The 20,249-nt window shown below is 38.9% G+C and overlaps 1 protein-coding gene across 1 annotated transcript in view; it reads left to right on the top strand.

Annotated features, from left to right (window-relative positions):
* Positions 1-20,249, top strand: part of CRIM1 (cysteine rich transmembrane BMP regulator 1) — a 192,598-nt gene that overhangs the window by 122,701 nt on the left and 49,648 nt on the right. Inside the window, exons 6-7 of the mRNA XM_074579919.1 lie at positions 2,797-2,979; positions 8,038-8,235. Coding sequence (XP_074436020.1) covers positions 2,797-2,979; positions 8,038-8,235 — 381 coding nt within the window. The remainder of the gene's footprint in view (positions 1-2,796; positions 2,980-8,037; positions 8,236-20,249) is intronic.

Raw genomic sequence — 20,249 nt, 5'->3', positions numbered from 1 at the left:
TTCAGATTGGAGATAAGGTCTTGAGAAATAATCATGGTTTGTGTCTGTGTAGTGTGAGGCTGTGTGGCTCGCTGCAATGCTGACTTTTAGGGCTCTCGCTCCCAGAACAAAAAGGCTGTGGCTGTGAGGTCTGTAGAGCTAAACTTGTACCAGAGCATTTAACTCTGTGGCAGGAACGTTAATGCCAAATCAAGTCCAGTCTCTTAGTCATGCTTTAGATTATATGGGAGCAGAGATGTGACCTGGCTTTCCACAGCTGGTATAAACTCGGTGGTGTTCTGGGTACCGTCCGCTCTGCCCTGGCTCATTTCGCAGATGGGCAGATGTATGTCTGTGCCGGGTCTGGATCAGTCTCGTATTACTGGGTTATCTGATGGCTGGCAGACACTGAATTCATGTTCCCGAATCCACGGCCTGAGTGTCTGTCTCGTGCCCACTGTTTCGTTGTGGTAGTCTACATCAGAAAAGGCATTTGGGGTTTTGGAAGTGTTTGAGTGCTTTGTGCTATGAAGTTCAGTCAATTTAAATTACTTTGTCATGCAGAGAAGCTTTGGTAGTTGGAGAATTGTACCTGTAGTATTCTCCTCATTGGTAGAATAATTAATTCACGATTACCGGCCTTTAGGCAAAGATGCATTTATTTAATATTAGCTTTATGTTCTTTGATTCCTTTGTGGCTGCCATAAAGTAGATCAGTAAGGCAATAAAATTAGCACTTTTCTTTAAAAAAAAAAAAAAAAAAAAGAGAGAGAACTGAATCTTCCAGCATATCGTGGTGGAAGAAATGCATCATTACAGTTCCATGGTGTGGTGCTCAGTCTTTCATTAGGCTTCCACTTTATGAGTGTCTAAAGCTAGAGTTCTTTGTTTAGTGCTTGTTTTGGCTTGACTGAGTCTTAAGACTGCAGTCTTACATATGGTTCTAACAAAAGTAACCCTTGTCTCATAGCTCGATGTATAGGCTTAGGTCAATAGTTTAGTATGAATGTATACACTCCCATAAATTTGAATGGTAAAAATACACATACAGTGAAATTCTATGGTCGTTTTCAATGTAGGAATAAAACATACCACTTCCTTTCAGGATTTACAGTTACTTGCTTGGTCTTGTTTGGACATTTTGAAAATGAATGATAATTCATGGAAGATGATGTTTCTACTTCTAACTAGGCAGGAATTCAGATCTACTGTTTGAGGAGGAGAAAAAAAAAATCAGTAAAAATCTGGAAAGCTGCAATCAAAGCAGTAAAGTCAGAAGCAAATGGATTAAAGGCCTTTAGAATTGTGCTGGCATTTTTTCCTTTTTGAGAAGATTTTTAAACTAACAGCTTGAGCTACATAAACTTGAAATATTTCTCAAGTGTTTGTTTATGTGAATTGCTTTCTAATGAGGTCATAGCTGTTTTCCCGGACACAGTGGTATTTCCTCCTCTTACTCTTTTTTTTTTTTTTTTAATGCTGCTTTCTACATTATGCCTTGAAGACAGAACAGGCATATAAAAATCAAACATTGCTCAGGATACTTCCAAGTTTCAGCTCTAATGCTTTACAGTCGTATTAAATGACTCAAGGCTGGATGGAGTTCAATATAAGCGTTTGGGAAAAGAAATACTAGAGTCCCTGAAATGCTCTAGATTTTTAAAGAAAACCTGTATCGTTGTCAAGAGTAACTCAGATGAAAAGTTTTTAGCCCCCAAAAGTAAGAGGATGGGGTAGGTGTTCTGTGTGTGTCAGTTAAGCTGATTGAATAGATTACGCTCTGCTGGCAATAGGTGGTGGAAGCAGAGGAAGGTTGCTATGTGTGGGGTAACTGCAAGGTCAAAAGCCCTAAGGACACCTTATGATGTATTCATGATGTGTGGATCTGCTTCATAATCTGGAACTAAACCTCTTTGGTATTAAAAAAAAAAAAAAATAATAATAATAAACAGGTGGTTAAATCTGCAAACTGTTCTGTTGTTTTAATTAGCATGTTTGGGTTTTTTTTAATTTTAACAAAGTAAATAGGCAGTGCCCTTCTCAAAATACTTAAGAATTTTCAGAGACTTTTAGTTTCCCACGAAGTTTGGATTTAATTATATGTTAGGGCTGTGCTGTAGATGGAGGCATACAAGAAATAGTCTTTTTGTGTTTTTGAAACACTAAAGTGATCACAAAAATACTTATTACAATTGAGGTTATTTTCGGGGGGCAGGGGAGGAGGGATGTGTAGATGTGAGCTGACTAGTACAGCTCCAGGTTGCTTGAACTGAGAAGTATTCAATTCTGCACAGCAGATCATGCAGTCACAAAATATGTTTGTTTGGGGTTATTTTTAACATGTCGCTATGGATTGGACAGCTTTGGTGCAATTTATCCACCTGTATAGACTCCTGCAGAAAGGAACATTACACTTAGGAGACATCAGAAACTGTCATCTTAAAATAGAAAAATCTGTTTCTTCATTTGAAATTTCAAGTAGCTTCTGGCTCATGCAAAATGAGAAATATTTAACACCTATGAAGACATACAGATGCCTTTATTCTTCAGTATTTTAATTTTAAAACGGAGACTTTCAATTGTAAATAATTGTTCTGAAAGTAATTTTGAATAGCGTTTTATTTTTTCCATTGTTGAAAGACAATAAAATATACCATGTTCTAAAAAAGAAAACTGTATTCGAGTTTAAAAAATGAAAGAAAAATCAACTGTCTCTTTTATATCTGTTTTTGTCAGTAGCAACATGAGTTTAACTATTTTCCATTTATCAATATCTATAAAATACATTATTAATTTATTTTTTTCTCCTTCTTTCAGAAGTGAAGCCAACTTGCATATTTAACAGCATGGAATATTATGATGGAGACATGTTTCGAATGGATGCTTGTCGTTTTTGTCGATGCCAAGGTGGAGTCTCCATTTGTTTCTCTGCCCAATGTGGTGAGCTACACTGTGACAGGTACTACGTGCCAGAAGGAGAGTGCTGCCCAGTGTGTGAAGGTACAGTATCTTTTTAATCCTGTTTGCTTATAAATTCCATAGCTCTTTCATTTGCCTTGTCAATGCAAGTGAGCAAACAAGTGCTTTATTTTTTTTTTCTTCTGAAGTTTACAGATTCCTCTTTAATTCAGTTTATTTCTACATTTTTGCTCTGAGTGTGCTGTCTTGTTCTTTGCAGTGCTTCTCTGACGTTGACACTCTGCCCTTTTCATATAGAGCTCTTTGGGTTTCCTTTGCCTTCTGCACCAGAACTTCCTTAGACGTGGTCAAGTGTGCAGTACTTTTTGGGGTTCTCCTTCCCAAAGGACACAAGAAGCTGTTCCTAATTTCTGCATCAGGTATTTAGACAGGCTTCTCCAAAGCAGCAGTGGTGGCCCTAAGACAGGTTTCCATTGCTTTGCAGCCTGCTTCTTCCAGTCTTGTTCTGTTCAGCTAGAGCAATGCGTACATCTCTTCTCTACAATTATAGCAAAGAAATGAGGCAGACTTCAGTGTTTTTCTCTTCTCTTTTGCCCTGTCGACAGCGTTCTCCTCTGCTTGTTAAGCCTGCAGCTCTCCTAAGAAGGGTTCGTTGGTAAATTCCACATTGACCCTCTTGCTTACACTAGAAAATATTTGATGCGTCTTCTGCCAGAATACATCCAGGATTTCAGTGGAGGGTGGTGGGGCTGCCGCTCTATGCTTGGGTCTTGCCCCAGTAGGGCTCAGTTTATGGCCACAACATAGGCCATGGCCTGTGAGGCGCTCCTGGTCCCTGTACTTAACTGTGAACTTAGGAATGACTTCTCAATAAGCTGGAAATCTCAACTCCCCTAAGAGGGGAGGAACATAATTATTACTGTCACTTTCAGACACTTCGTAGTGTACTTAGTTTCAGTATTCCTGTAGTTCCTTGCAGGAGCAAATAAGCCAAAAGATCCGCTATAGTTGTGCTTCATTCCAAACAGAGAATTATGAAAGTAAAAACCTTGTAAAAATGAGTCTAAAAGAGGCAGCTGTAAGAGTTGGACCTTCTCAATCAGCACAGGATCTAGAGAAAAATAATGTTTTGGCAGCATGTTTTGTTACAAACTATTGAAAGCTTCTTCAGAGATGTAAAAAAAACAAAATCTGGATAATGAAATATCAGTGTGGGTAAGGTAGAAACTAGGAAGTAATTCCTTAAAAAGTATTTGTATTTTTATATATTTTAGTGTATCAGTTCATATCAGATAGGTTGATACCTGGTGTTCACATGTAGAGAAGTTGAAATACAAATGCTGTAGGCTTAAGTATTCGGAAGAGATACCAGTCTGTGTTTGGCATGAGTTTAAGATCTGGTCTAGGCATTCACTATTGAATACAGCTGGAAACAGGATGCTGGACTTCCTGATCGTTCCTGGTACAGTTGTGCCTATACATTTAAGAGCCTTCAAGCTGTAGGGGGAAAAAAAAAAAGATTCAGTGCTATACTATCACTTAATGACAGACTGAAAAAGTTTAGAGAAGACATGTCTGATGTGGTGAAAACCTTCCTGAGAAAGTGCAGATCCACTCCTGAAGAAATGTTGTATGAGCTGCTGACTTTATATAAATATGTGAAATCCGTTGGGTTTTTCTATAATTACTGTTTTTCACATATGTAAGTATTCTGAGATTTGGCATTATGAAATCATTATGACAATGTATATAGATACACAGACAGTGTATCTATATATCTGCTCTAGCTGGGCTCTCTAGATCAACTATGTCATGTGGATGCTGATTTTCTATATTGGACTAACAGTTCTAGGTATGTCCTTCATCCTCTTTGGTGATTTAAATACTCACCTATGTTATGATTTATCAATACATTTTTCTGCCATATCATCATACAGTGTTAAAAGATTAATTTTCTGGTTTTGCAACCTTTGAATCAGACTATCAAGAAAACCTGTTAACATTTCACTTTGAGTTTCATGAGTTGGCGTGTATTAGGCCTGCAGTTGAACTGTCTTCTTAAGACAGGTCCTTAGTAGCTATAATATAATGGATAATGACTTATAATTGAGTGCAATCTTTTTTTTTTTTCCAAGTAATGGCTGTGATTTAATTTCTGCTCAGCTGACTGAGATACCAAGTTACAGGCTCCTTTAACAAATCATCTGGCACTGTTTGATTGGCTTGTTTTCTGTTGCATGCTTTTCTGATAGGGTTTGTAGCACTAAATCATGCAAGCAGGTCGAGGGAAGTGATTCTCTCTCTTTACTCTGCTCTTGTGAGACCCCACCTGGAGTACTGTGTCCAGCTCTGGAGCACTCAGCACAGAAAAGATACGGACCTGTTGGAGCGCGTCCAGAGGAGGCCACAAAAATGCTCAGAGGGCTGGAGCACCTCTGCTGTGAGGACAGGCTGAGAGAGTTGGGGTTGTTCAGCCTGAAGAAGAGAAGGCTCCGGGGAGACCTTATTGTGGCCTTCCAGTACTTAAAGGGGGCTTATAAGAAAGATGGGAACAAACTTTTTAGCAGGGCCTGTTGTGATAGGACAAGGACCAATGGTTTTAAACTAAGAGAGAGTAAATTTAGACTAGACATAAGGAAGAAATTTTTTACAATGAGGGTGGTGAAACACTGGCACGGGTTGCCAAGAGAGGTGGTAGGTGCCCCCTCCCTGGAAACATCCAAGGTCAGGTTGGATGGGGCTCTGAGCAACCTCATCTAGTTGAAGATGTCCCTGCTCATTGCTGGGGGGTTGCACTTAGATGACCTTTAAAGGTCCCTTCCCAACCCAAACTATTCTATGGCTCTATGATCAAGAAAGTCTGATTTCTCACTTCTGAATGATTGGATAGCAAAATATATGTTGTTTATTTTCCTGGTTCCTTTAAACATTTAAAAAGAAAAAAGAAAGCTTTGATCCCTCTCTAAATAACTTGGGTTATGTTAAGTGACACCTAAATTGACGAGGTAAGTCTCTTAAATGGGCAGAATGTGTAGTTAACAGACTGTCTTTTCGTGCTTTTCTAGTTGGTGAAGAGGTAGCATTTTTTTTGATCTATTCTCTTTCTTTGATTATTTTATGGCTGGTTTTCAAGGTGGTTATTTTTTTCCTGCTAATGTTTTCTTGATGCTAGAAATATAAAGAAATATAGTGCTTTCTTTTTTTGCAATAATTTTAAAATGGCAAATGGTAAATTTTCTGTGTATTGTGTAGTACAGGCACAAGCCCTTCTTCCCTTAGCTCCAGGAGGAATTCTTTCTCAAAGTCCTGTAGGATTCCTCAGCATCAGGAAACATAATTTGCTGGGCTCAATTTGTAGCTTTAAATACTACTGACCTTTTAAGGGAACTTTGTGCTTTGACTCACATAAAAGACTATTGCAAATAACACGAGTCTTGTATGGCTTTTCTGTGCTTTCTCTATATTCCTGTGTCAATCAGAATCCCATACGTGAGTTGAATGATAAAACTCACTTCATTTGTTTGTCTATGATTTGATTTTTAGCTAGGTCAAGATGGTTAATTACAGATGGAAGGTAATCCTAAAACATAAGAGGTGCAAAGTTAAGAGATGGGGAAACATCTTAATTTTTAAATGTCTTATTTTCCCAAACACCTGTTTTTTATGTTGACTTAACCCATTTTTCTAAAATTGGGACTGTCACTAGAATTCAGGATGGGAGTGAATGCCAAGTAGAGGTAGAAGGAAGTGTGCAATTTTGCGCCAAGCGTCCAGAGTTTGATGCTGTCATAAAATGATAAAATGTCTTAAAATAAGACAAACAGCTATTAGCACGGCTACTGGCTTTACCTTCACTTAACATCGATTGCCTTCCTTCCAAAGGGGGTTGATGAAACTTTAGAGAAATATTCTCCAAGTTTCATTGAGCCTTTTTTTTTTTTCCTTTTGATAGGACATCTCTTTTCTCCCAAATACTTCAACCTAACACTTTCTGAAAATTGATTAATGGGTAAATGACTTGTGTTTATGATGTCTGCTATCTGATGCCTGCTAAAAACAATGCTTTTAGTTGTATTTAGTATTTTCAATATATTGAATTTGCTTTAATATGAATTTGTATTATTCCTTGCTTTGAAAACTTGATGTGATTACTGTACATTCTCAGATATTTAATTTTTGAGTCTAACAGTTATTTTTTTTATTAGTCACCATGATAAGTTGCACACATTCATGTAATGCATATATTTTTACTATTAATATCAGTGTCGCTTGTCACATTTCTTAAGATTAAAACATGTTCTTTCTGAAGAGTAAAAGCTGCTTTTATTTCAAGTCATGAATTAACATTTACGGAGTCGCATTTATTTATTTGCATGAAACACGAGGAGAAATCTTATGTAAAGTACATCCCCCGAAGTTCTGTTACTTAAATACCTGAGTCTTAATTTAATTGCCAGCAGATAAATGGGCCTTGTAGCTTTTAGGGGGAAAAAGCTCCAACTGAAATGAAATAGAAAACTGAGCCAGATAATCTGTCAAGGAAAACTAGTATATCTCCAAAACTGTGATGAGATGTAGCTTAAGGCAGACTCCTTGTTCCAGCAGGAAACATGCCAGAGGTTGCATCTATAAAATAGTGGAGCGATGCTGACAGGAGTCATTCCAGCAGTTCATGGAGGTGTTTTCAGTTCCCCTCAGAATTTCTTAGGCTGGTACAAAAATTGAATCAATAGATCTAAGATCTATTTTGTTTTGAAGAACAAAATCAGAAAATCAAAAAATTAAGCCTCCTAAAAAACATAACCCAGCCATTTGTAAATATATTTTCCATTCTAGATCTGCTTGTTGCATACAAAATTTGAGTTGAAAGAGTTAAAAATTTCTGAATTTATGAATGTTCAGTATATGTTGACTTAACTTTTTCAACGGTGAATTTCAATATTGAAATATCTAAGTTGTTACCTGTCTTATTTTATCACTGTATATCACAATGTGGTTCTTTTAATGTTTGATAGTGGCTGCACTTAACCGTTTTGTGGTAATGTAAAATAGCACATTGCAGTTTTATTTGTATATAAAGTTTAAGCGTAAAAGGGAAGAGAAAAACTTCTCGTTCACTTGCAATTCCTCTCATTTCAGACCCAGTTTATCCAGTAAATAACCCTGCTGGCTGCTATGCCAATGGTCAGATCCAAGCCCATGGTGACCGCTGGCGAGAGGATGACTGTACTTTCTGCCAGTGCATCAATGGAGATCCGCACTGTGTCGCGACAGCCTGCGGGCAGAGCTGTCTGAATCCTGTGAAAGTCCCTGGGGAGTGCTGCCCCGTGTGCGAAGGTAAGCTCTCTATGTCTGGTATTGTGCTTCGGTCTGTCATGCGTGATTCTTTGGAGTCCTCAGCACAAGAAGGACATGGACCTGTTGGAATGGGTCCAGAGGAGGGCCACAAAGATGATCCGAGGACTGGAGCACCTCTGCTATGAAGACAGGCTGAGAGAGCTGGAGTTGTTCAGCCTGGAGAAGAGAAGGCTCTGGGGAGACCTTATAGCCCCTTCCAGTACCTAAAGGGGGCCTACAGGAGAGGTGGGGAGGGACTCTATCAGGGAGCGTAGCAGTAGGACAAGGGGTAATGGTTTTAAACTGAAAAAGGGGAGACTTAGATTAGATATGAGGAAGAAATTCTTTACTGTGAGGGTGGTGAGGCACTGGAACAGGTTGCCCAGGGAAGCTGTGGATGCCCCTTCCCTGGAAGTGTTCAAGGCCAGGCTGGATGGGGCTTTGAGCAGCCTGGTCTAGTGGGAGGTGTCCCTGCCCAGGGCAGGGGGGTGGAACTAGGTGATCTTTAAGGTCCCTTCCAACCCAAACCACTCTGTGATTCTTACTTGGTAAGTCCTGGTTTACTTGAAAATTTTGCAGGATTGAAGTAGCTGGTACAGCATTGCCTGTGACTGAGTAAACTAGTTGGGGGTGGGGGGGAAGCATGGTTTAGCCACACCTGTATGCCCGATACTCTTTTTGCCCAAAAGAGATCATATAGGATCAGCATTGTTAAATTCTACTCCTGGTTATGCTTAAAGCTTATTAATAGAAGTTAGAAGATCAAGATGTTCCTTGGCTGGTATTATTGATAATTGGATTAATCCTAGTTTCTTATTAATCGGTTTCATATAGTTACAACTAAAAATCTCTTTGTGCAATATAGTTGGATATTGGAAGAAATTATCATATGAATAAAAGATTATTTCAGTGAAACTTACAAAAAATTATGGGAGATAGACTAATTTTTAGAGTTTAAAATGCATTTTTCATTACCTTGTAGAAATACATGTATCTTGTATAACTGACTGAAATTCTAACTTAACTATAGGGTAAATGCTTGTTCAGCCTGGCAATGGAAATGTGAAGGCTTGCAAACTGATACGTTTTTAAAAAAAAGGTTTTAAAAAAATTATATATAATATATAAATAAATAAAGTGTATGTATCGTCAGAGTTGCTTTTTATGGAGTAGTTGTTCATCATGAAAAATATCAGATTGCTAAGTTTAGAAATGGTAAATCTAGACCTGTCTTCAGAGCTATCTTCACAGTGTACAAACGCTTGTGGGTGCTCAGTGAGCTACCACTTACATATTTCCTGTTCCACCTCCATAGAATGAAAAGAATGTTGTGTAAGTGCCCGTGTCTCGGGGGCCCTTCTTGAGTTGCAGTATCCATCCAAGTTCACTGGGATACTTGCTTTTTAGGGTAAATCTAAGGAGCATAAAGATTTCTTACAGGTGCTCTTTCATTCCAAAATTCTCATCACAAGGAATGAAGAAGGTTTCTGATAACATATAAAAGCTGCCGGTGAATTGTAGTGAGTTGTTACTTGCACTGGATTAATTTTACGATGAGGAAGCGGGTTGACTGCTTTTAAACCCCAGTGATCCACTCACGACGGATATCGCAGAGTATGTGCTGATACACCTCGTTATTTAGTGCGTATGTGAGCAAGCTTGGGAACGTAGCACAGGGAGAAAGAAGTTGATGGAAGTATTTTCAATATGCTGAGGGTTTTTTCCGCAATGAGAGAAAGGTAGACAAATGTCTATGTTTTCCTGTTTTAGGTTGGAGAAGACTGATGAGAGATAATTGGATTAAATGCTTATCTATATCAGGCTGAGATAATTATGATGAACTGTGGGAAGCAAACACAGGACAGAGAGTTGGCTTCCATCATTCATTACTAAAGGTCGCAACATAGCCAAGCTGGTCCTTCATTAATGTACCACATTAATGCCTCTACAGTGCTTTCAGGATGCAAGTTAGCTCATCTGGACTAGGTTAGGTAATTCTGTGCTATAACATGTTTATACTCTTAGAAGCTGAAGTAGCTAGCAGCTGCTAAAGTCCATAGAAGTTGTTTTTCTTGATGTTGGGGGGGTAGGAGGGGCTTAAATTATACTTGAGATACAAATTGTCAAACAGATCAAGACTGACATGGTAGTGTGGAATCAATATTTAAATGAGATTCTTGTGTCATCTTAATTATTTTCTCAGAAAATATTCTGACTTGTTATTTTGTCACGTTAGCTGTTGTATGATGTGCACTTAACTGTAGTCATCTGGTTTTGAGTGTATCATCTGGAGGAGAGTAATAACCGAATAGTATTTTGGACAACTTCCTAAATTTTAAGCTTAAAAGCATCACATATGACTTGGTGTTTATTTGATAATACATATGGCCAAGAAAACAATGAAGGGGTAATGAAATTACGTAAATGATGGAGATAACAATTAGTCGAAGTAGTTTTAGTTCATGCTAGGAGGGGATTTGAGCATGCCCAGGTACCAGTGGTCAGAGGATACCTGAAAACACACTTGAATTCTCTCTTCTTTCTTCCCTTCCCTCCCCCACATCAAACAAAACCAAAGAAAACAGATGATTATACTCTGTAATGCCAGACTATTTAATTTCAGGAATTTAGATTTGGGAATATTTCAAGGATCAAAAATCTGGTGAGTTAAAATACAGCAGTGAGCTCAGATGCTAGAACACAAGGTATAAAAAATATAGTTTGCAAGAAGCAGCATTGGATGACTTTATGAAAAATTGCTTCAGCATCTGAGGCTTAACAACTTATCTTGCAATAATAATAAATCAAAAAATCACTGAGAAATTAACAAATCAAGAGTACTAGCAAACTTCTTGAAGTTATGTTTTAGGGCATCAAACAAGCTCAAGGCTGTTAAGCCTTTTGGTCAGCAATCTGCATAAAAGTATTTACCTGTATTAGACATCAATACCACATTGGAAATTTGTTAATTGCAGAGACTTTTGTGTCTTTCTGGATCTGTTAAATTTTTTCTTTGAAAGCTTGCATTAAGAAAGTCCCAGAACATCATGAAAAAATAATAATGTTAGATGCTGGCTGTCTCCGTACTGTGTATTTTTAACTTATTTTTTCAAAAATTAAATGTTTGAGCTGATGGCAGCAGGGACTTGTGCATTAACCATAGACTTATGGCCTACGTCCAAGGTCAGATAGCATCGTGTGTCTTGAGACTTAAATCTGAGATTAATAGCATTTCTAGTTGGAGTCTGAGGCATGGGTAGAAAAAAGTACTGTCTACCTTCTTTGCAGTACAGCCATTGCTTGCTAACCCATTAGCCAAGGGGCCACTTTGTTCTCTGTTTTATCTTGTGGTAGAACTGAACGGGGGTAGTAAGTACGCTGGGGGAAGACAGGCCTTAAAAGCATTGCTTTCTCTGCAAATCTTACTGTCCTGAATTTGATTTTATATTTTTTAATGATAACGTGGTCTTATCTGAAATGCTGTTTTGTTTCTGTCATCGTCCAGCCAGCTGACATCTCTGTTCCCTTAACCAGGTAGGCTGCATTGCATGGGTCAGTGCTCCTTCTCCTTTTTAATCAGCTTCTTACTCGTTTTCCCCAAGGGTCGTTTCTGTTGATGAGATTCTGCTCCCATGATTCACTGCGTCATCAGTGATCTGCAGGGGTGGTGGAATCAGGGGAGAAGAAAGTCCTCACTGGAAAGTTGTCTGACAAATCAATCCCTTGATTTTCATGTTACTAATGAAAAAAAAAAAGTGCAGTATGTTTAGTGAAGATTTACAAGCAATAAAATACATTCCAGGCACAGTTTTTCCTAAGAGGAATTAAAAACCTTCAGCATCAACTGTATGATGCTTTTCTTCATACTGCCCCATTAAATCTCCCGATCTGTAGCTTAACCTTAATTTTGCCATTTAGCCTATGAGCAGAAGCGTCGACTGAACGGAAGCTCAAACGTTACTAAGGCTGCACCAACAGCTTAAACACGCTCTTGTGCTCTCCAGTCTGTTCTCCTTTTTTCCCATCCTTCTGCATCTCTTATCTCCTAGTGTTCAGCACAGAAAACCAAAGTCCATATATCGTGTGGGCTAAGTTCTGGGATCACTGACATTATATCATATCGTGTTTTCTACTGTGCAAGTTATTCGAGAAAGGGATTCGAGGGAGAAAGCAGTGTAACTTAGTGATATGTTCAATAAACGGGCAAAATTAATGTAAACCTAGTATGTGATTTTGAGATAGTAGTTTACTAGTGATTGTAAGGATAAACACCTCATTTTATACTTTTCTTGTGAATAGCTTCCAGTTCTCACTCACATCTCAACTCATGCTGTAAAATGTTCAATCCATAGAGAACATACGAGAGTGAAATCATGTTTTTTTTATAGGTGAGTTTAAAATGATGGTGTATAGTAATTCTGAAGTTGTATTATTCATCACTAATATACTTTGCTTTTCTGCTTTTACATGACTTGTATGTTACATTTCTGAATTAAGCTATAACTCTTACTTTTTGCATTAGCTACTTCACTTTTTTGGGGGGACTACTGCAGAATGATGGAAACTAATTTTTCTTCTAGAATCTTAATTATGCTTCAACTCTAAAGGAGGAAGAAGAGTGAAGTCTGAAAACTTTCTATTATTTTTGTCAATTTAGTTGCTGATGGACCAATCCAAGCCCATATTTCAATTTGAAAATAGGCATTGGATCAAAGATAATAAGGCAGAGACTTTATATGCTTTTCACTATTTTTAAAGTATGCATTTATTTCTCATCAGACTTCTGTTTACGTGTAAAAAAAAAAAAAAAAATCCAGCTTGCCGTGGCCAGCTTAAATTCTGTGAATTTACTTTGTTTGTCAGATATTATCTCTTTAGTATATGAAACAAAATATTTAGTCAAATATGTTTCTATCATTTATTTTGAGTGTTGAAGGATAAGAGTGGTTTGTGAGACATGAGACTGATGGTCAAATTCTAATCAAAGCTGCCTGTGGATCTGCGGCTCATCCAGGGTAAATGGTTAGTAGCAGTCTCTTCTGACTTTCCCTGCTCTGTCTTCAATCTAAATGCTGCTGCACCAACAATCCTGCCAATTCAATTGTTTCCTGGATGTTTTATAATAAATTTCAGTGAAAGGAAATATCTGTTCCCGCAGATGACTTTACATTCCTGCAGCTACATAAGGATAAAATTGTTCTTGGATCACATTTTCAAAAAACTTTGCAGTCAGAGAATCAAATATAGTGCAGTAGAAGATCTGTGAGCACAGGTTCTTGAAATATCAGCACACAAACGTATTCAGCCTTTGAACACAAATTCAGACCAGAACAGAACATTCCCACTCCCCCAGGAAGAAAATCCTGGTGTTCTTACTACAACAGGAAGAAAACTGGAGTGCAAGGATTGTAGAGACTGAAAATATACAGAAGTAGCTATTCACAGCTTTCTAAACTAGAGATCAAGCAGTAGCAATTGTGTTATCTAATATTACAGTACGCAACTGATCTGTAGCAGTTTTCCACAGTAAACCCTTTTTAAAGCTTCTTTACATGCTGCTGTATGCATATCCATAGCATATATCCTGTATGCGTGTTTGTAGCCCACAGGATGCACGTTCCAGTGTTGGTTGGACAGACAAATTGGTTTGAAATGTATAACTTTCTGAATGCTTTTCTGGGGTTTGCTGGACTTGGAGAAGAGTGTAACTTACTCAGCTCCCCTCACCCCTCTCGAACTTGCATCTTGTCTACTGATGCTGCTGGTGGAAGGGAGAGGGTGAGTGAGGTGCTTGAGGTGCTTTACCCTGGAGCTCCTGAGGGAGGCTGATGGGGAGGAAGGGGCAGGAACGTGGAGTAGGTGTGTGGAGGGCAGGGGTTATGTATGGGTGCAGCGCTCCAATATGATGGGCTTGTATATGGATCTAGTCTTCAAATCCGTGGGCAGCCTTTCTTGAGTTGCGCTGTAGTTGGTATCTACTAGTAGCTGTATTTGGTCTAGCTCTGATGTTTTCAGTAGCTCAGATAGAAGCTAAATTTATTTTCTCTATAGACAACAAAGCTGAAAAGGGCAGCCAGTATCTTGGAGAACAGAGTATGACTTCATATATTTGTTTTAAAGCAGAGTGCTTGCAGAAAAATGTTGACCAAATTCAACAAGGCAAAAATACAGTGCACTGTGCTTGGAGGAGATTCTTCATGAGTCCTGAACCAGGGTAATTATTAAATAGCTGTTCTCTGGAAGAAGTCTGGTGATTAAGGGCAAAGAAAAAGTTGAATGTGGATTATCGGAGCCTTGAGGACGCAAACACCACACTGCAATTACGATCAAGAGTACAGTTTGCAATATCTGAAGTAATCCTTTTTGCTCTCTTTCCTGTGGATGGGTATGTCCCTAGCTGACATAGTAGGCCCTTAGTCTTTTTCTGGACATTGTCCCTCTGAAAAAGCTGGAAGCAAGTTGGAAAGAGTCAGATGGAGAGCTATGAGCACAGTTCAAAATTTGCAGAACATATCCTAGGAAGACAGACTGAATAAATAGGGTTGGTTTAGCTTAAAGAGAAAATTATGAAGTTGGAATGAGAAGATATCAGTCTTCAAGTGCCTAAAACGTTGTTGCAAAGAAAAAGATAGGACAAGAGGGAAGATGTGTTCTAGAGGAAAGCAGAAAGGGGTTAGGAAAACAACATTCCTGCTGTGGCATGTCGTGACCAAGATGGTCTTTTTGATGCATTCAGGGCATCACAGTTTGTATTTTCAGCCTCAGCAAAAGGAGATTCACTCAGGAAATTGCATACATAACTGAAAGCAGTAGTAGTAATTCATGTGTAGCTTTCAGTGTTTATGCAAGTGGTGGCTGTGGCTCACCAACATATAGCTGCTGGGATCTTTAAGTAAACATCAAAGCGATCAAAGCCCTTTTGGCAAGACCTCTTGTTACAGTATGTCCACCCCGGTCGCTTCTTGCCAGTTTTCTGATGCAGCAATGGCTGTTGATTGTGCTGGTGCGAGGAGTGTATAGATAAAAGCCCAAAATGTGAGCAGGGAGCTGGCTAATTCAAGGTGAGTGTGTCTGATTTGGGAGGGAGGCAGAAAGCAAAGGCCACCGATGAGGAGTGAGGCTAGAGACAGAGGAACACTGGGACAGTGTAGTGTGGAGGGGAAAATCTTCCTTCATCGGCCTGGCCCCAAACTCAAGCACTTTAGTCTTCAGCTTTTCAAGACAGGACCTCCTTTCACTGGGGGGGAGCTGGGAAAAGCAAGCCTATCACGTTTTGTGGATCCAACACAAAGAATTACTTTTAAGATTCTGATGGATGCTTCTATATAGCTTCTATAGCTGCTGTAATTATATTGGTCCTTTGGGATTTGCCTTTGTTTAATCTATTATCTATTTAGTCTGGTTTTTGTTTCTTTGTTTTATAGACTGTCTTCATTAAGAGCCAAGGCTTAGGTAATCACGCTGGCTGTCTCTGCTCTCCCCGTTTTAGAGCTGATGGCTTCTTGCAGCACAAGGAAGTCTCAAAGAGAACCCATTTCTGCAGATTTAATGAAAACAGGCAGCTAGGTGGAGGGGAGAAAGTGATTTTCAAGTGCCATAAGGGACTGCAAAATTTTGGTATGCATTCACATTTAGGCTTGGAGGTTCTTCACGGGAGCTGGTCCGTGTACCTGTCCCGTTGGAGGTAACCAGATCCATTGGCAATCAGGCTGCTGTTGGTACTGCTGCTTACAGAGCTGCCTGCTTCTCCGTTGGGCTAATAATTGTTTATTTTATAAACAAAACGGGTGTGGTTTAAGTAACAATTCTTTTTTAATGACTTTTACCCTCCAAAAATTGTGGATGCTGGAGCTTAAAATAATTATTTAGTATCAATGTATATAATAGCATATCAGTAACACCAAACAAGCTACAGTGATAGAAATAACCATGTTTCCCTCAGGCCATCTGCGTCTGTGGACAGCCATCTGCAAATTGGAATAATAGTGGTAATCACGCCAAGTAAATATTGGATAGGATAGTATGAAAATACCTGTGTTTTTTTAATTATTTTTTTTAAGAAGATAATAAATACAAGTGCTCAGCACTGGCACTGGTGCCAAAAATGTCCCTCTAGGAAAGTCTATGGTTGCTTCTGTTCCCTTGCACCTCCCAGAGGCTCAGGCTATTCACAGGGAAAGCTGCAACCCAGTCGGCTGATACCCAGTAATTGGTTATCTCGCAGTACGTCCTTCTGCGTGAGAGCCCTCAGGTACAAGGGGCAGGGTGCCAGCATAAGCTGTGAATGAGAAATTAAGTGTTAAACAAAATCCCCTCGGAGGATTTTCATGAATAAGGCCCGCATTACTTTGCTGTCATTATGGCTGACACTTTATCTTTACAAAAAGAAATTAACATTTTCATCAATAAAGGGCTCCAAACTCTGGCTGAGATGTAATTCAGTTCAGTTCCTTTAGCGTGTCCGGCACTTCATTAAGTAAAAACAGGCGGCAGAGTCCAGTGAAAAGAAATTTGATTCATTTGGGATGAAGTCAGTGGTAGTGAGCAGTGTTCACCGGCACAGGGTTTGGGCCCAGAGATCTCCTTAGAGCGTGAAGTATAAGTTATTGTTCGGCAGCAGCACTGCAGTTCTCAACCAGCCTTTTCATCAAAGTCAATTAAGGGATGCAAACGCCATGCTGTAGAGAATTGGGCTTACGTTTGCCAGATCATGATTTAGTATAGGAGTTTTAGACAAGGCAGCTGAGGCCGTTGAACCACACAGTCCAGGGTATAATGAAATCTACTGCCCGTGAAAGTCTCTCAGAGTTTAGGAAAGTGAGGAAGACTATACTAGTATAAAATAACCTTTTCCTAATTTTCAATGATTGAATGATTGATCATTAAGTTCAATGGAAAACTACTGAAAGGATAAATAACCAAAGAATCCTAATGAGTACATATCAATGCAACTAAGGATGTCTCACTTATAGAGAGCCTCATGGATCCTCTAATTAATTCTTTTCAGTGCCTATAGCATTCATAGGTTTGCCTCAGATGCACGCTAATTTACTGTTTGCTGTATCTTCACCTAGTAACGATAACTGAATGGCCTTCTTACCTGTTTGGACATTGCTTGGTAGACAGGCTAACTTGATTCTGTGTTAATAAAGGTGCTTTTCTTAGTGTCACTCCACCTAAAATTGTCAGAAAAGTCTCATCAGCATTAAAATATATTTGAAGGGTATTCATATCTGTTTAAACCAAAACCTGGAAGAATTGATTACAACAGACAAAAGTTTTTAACTTTGCATCTCGGGAGTGGAAAGTTTGTGAATATTTTGATTGCATCAGCGCAAAAAAGAAAAACCCCCGTGCAGCTTTGGTTCGTAGGAAACATCTTCAGTTTGCGATAATAAAAATAGTCTTGGATTGCAGTAGTTACTTTCGAGGAAAAATGCATATTTAAGTAGTTTCAGGATTATAGTATGAATAAAATTTGAAACAAAAGCCTGCCAAACAGAACTATGTGTTTGGAAGTATTAGTGAATATATTTTCGGAGTTATTTGTGACATTAGAAAATTATCACATCTGAAATCCTCGCATACATTTTATAAATAGTTATGTGATGCTGAATTATTAGACCCTGATAGTTAACACAGATAGCTAAATGCTGGGGAAAAAAAAAAATCCTCCAAGGCATTAGATATTTCAAACCCAGGAAGGAAATTCTCTTACCCAGGACTTGAGACTGATATTTTTCATGTAATGGACTGGAGGGGCGGGGAAGGCTGGAATGCAAACTATGAGGATGGAAAACATTTAGTCACTCTTGGAATGATATGAATGTTTTTACAGGAAGCTTAAGTAAACACACATGCTGCTGCTTAGTAGGCTGCAGTTAACTTTTTTGGACAGCAGACAAAATTCAAACAAGTATGCAGACTCGAATGAAAGGCTGTTGAGCAGCACACCCTTCAGGACCAGTTTTTAGCCTCTTATCACGTAAAGCATTAGGTTAAAAGTTAGACTACTGTTCGCTTTTTTTTTTCCTTAATTTTTATAGTAAATGCTTGAATGCACTGATGCTGTATTTCTTTAAGTCGGTTGGTGCTGGTTTTGTAGGATCAGAATGTCTTAATCCTTTTAGAGGTAGTTTGTGTTGTAAAATACTACAGAAGAGGGAGCTATTTTGCTTTCCCCAAACACAGGTGTGTTCTTTATTATTGATGTTAGAGGTCTTTCTCCATGTGTAGAACATGGTTTTGACTCCTTTTCTCTTCCTCCCCCAGAAGAGGTTTTCATTTCATGCTCCTGATGAGATGTTGGGCTTTCTAGAATCCTCTTCTGTTGAGCTTATTCTTTGTGCATGGCTAACACTTTCTCCAAATACCCCAAGACCAATCACTGCAGAATCTAAATGAACTAACGTTTTATATGAGTTGTTCTCTCTGGGATTAAAAAACATTGTAAATTAAATGTGTAAACTTCAGAGTTATTTTTTTGGATTTGTGGCTGAGCACAATATGACATTTGTTGTGCCTCATGGAAAAAAAACAACACTCAACAAAGCAATAAAAACCAAACTCTATAGTTAATTATTTTTAAAATATATTGGAAATATCAGTGGGCAGAATTTGCAATTATTTTATTTGTTTTCCCATTTATGTGGAAAAGCAGGGGTTTTGTGGTCAATACTGTTGATCTAAAAGTAGGAAGAACATACATAGTGGTGCTCATAGGTGAATATAAAGTTTCCCTGTGCTGTACACTGAAAATGTGTTTCCGTGTTCCAGCCCTTTAAATAATATGCACAAGGAATTAATCTATTTTATCTGACTGTCTTTAGTTAAACTATAGACTTGTTCACATGAACAAGATGGGAATATGAAAGAGGTTGGGGAGTTGTAGCACTGAGCAGTGAAGCACTTCTCATTCTACAGTAATGACTACATAGTCTTCACATTTCAGTTTAGGATTATTTTTAGACCTGGTGGCTTCATTGTGCTGCATAGTAGTTAGTTTTGTGTGTTTGAAAAGTTAACGTGTTTACAAATAAAATGCACAATAGTATTTTGGTGGGTTCCAGGAGCATACTTTTTTATTGTCTATTTAATGTAAAAATCATTTGAATTTTTAGGGCCTGTGCTCCTAAATTCCTTGTAAAAGATAGGTACTTGTGCAGTAGTTTACAGTCTTAGTGGAATTGGTGAAATCCATGTTGAAATTCACTGTTTTGAGTGAAAATATTGCATTCCAAATGAAGGAAAGCAAAAAGCTTGTTTTAAGTGTTTTCCATATAATAATAATAAAAATAGCTTGCTGAGAGGTGAAGCATGGGTAATGTATTAACTTAAAGGAGGACAAAAATTGAGACTGGTTAAACAGAATGATGGGCGTTGGAGAGGACCTCTGGAGATGATCTAGTCCAACTCCCCTGCAAGAGCGGGTTCACCTAGAGCAGGTTGCACAGGAACACGTCCAGACGGGTTTTGAATGTCTCCAGAGATGGAGACTCCGCCACCTCTCTGGGCAGCCTGTTCCAGGGCTCTGCCACCCTCAAAGTAAAGAATTCTTTTCTCATGTAGAGATGGAACTTCCTGTGTTCACATTTGTGCCCTTTACCTCTTGTCCTGTCACTGGGGACCACTGAAAAGAGCCTGGCCCCATCCTCCTGACACCCACCCTTTAAGTATTTATAAGCATTGATAAGATCCCCCCTCAGTCGTCTTTTTTCCAGACTGAAGAGACCCAAATCCCTCAGTCTTTCTTCATAAGAGAGGTGTTCTAGTTCCTTAATCATCTTGGTAGCTCTCTGCTGCACCCTCTCCAGCAGTTCCCTGTCCTTCTTGAACTGGGGAGCCCAGAACTGGACACAGTACTCCAGGTGCGGCCTCACCAGGGCAGATCTGCTTGCCACACTACACTCTTCTTGATGCACCCCAGGATGTCATTGGCCTTTTTGGCCCCAAGGGCACATTGCTGGCTCATGGTCATCCTGTTGTCCACCAGGACTCCAGGTCATTTTCCACAG

The sequence above is a fragment of the Larus michahellis genome, chromosome 3, assembly GCF_964199755.1.
Source record: "Larus michahellis chromosome 3, bLarMic1.1, whole genome shotgun sequence".
NCBI lineage: Eukaryota > Metazoa > Chordata > Aves > Charadriiformes > Laridae > Larus > Larus michahellis.
The sequence above is the reverse complement of the archived record's forward strand: the minus strand, read 5'-3'. Positions and strand labels throughout refer to the sequence as shown.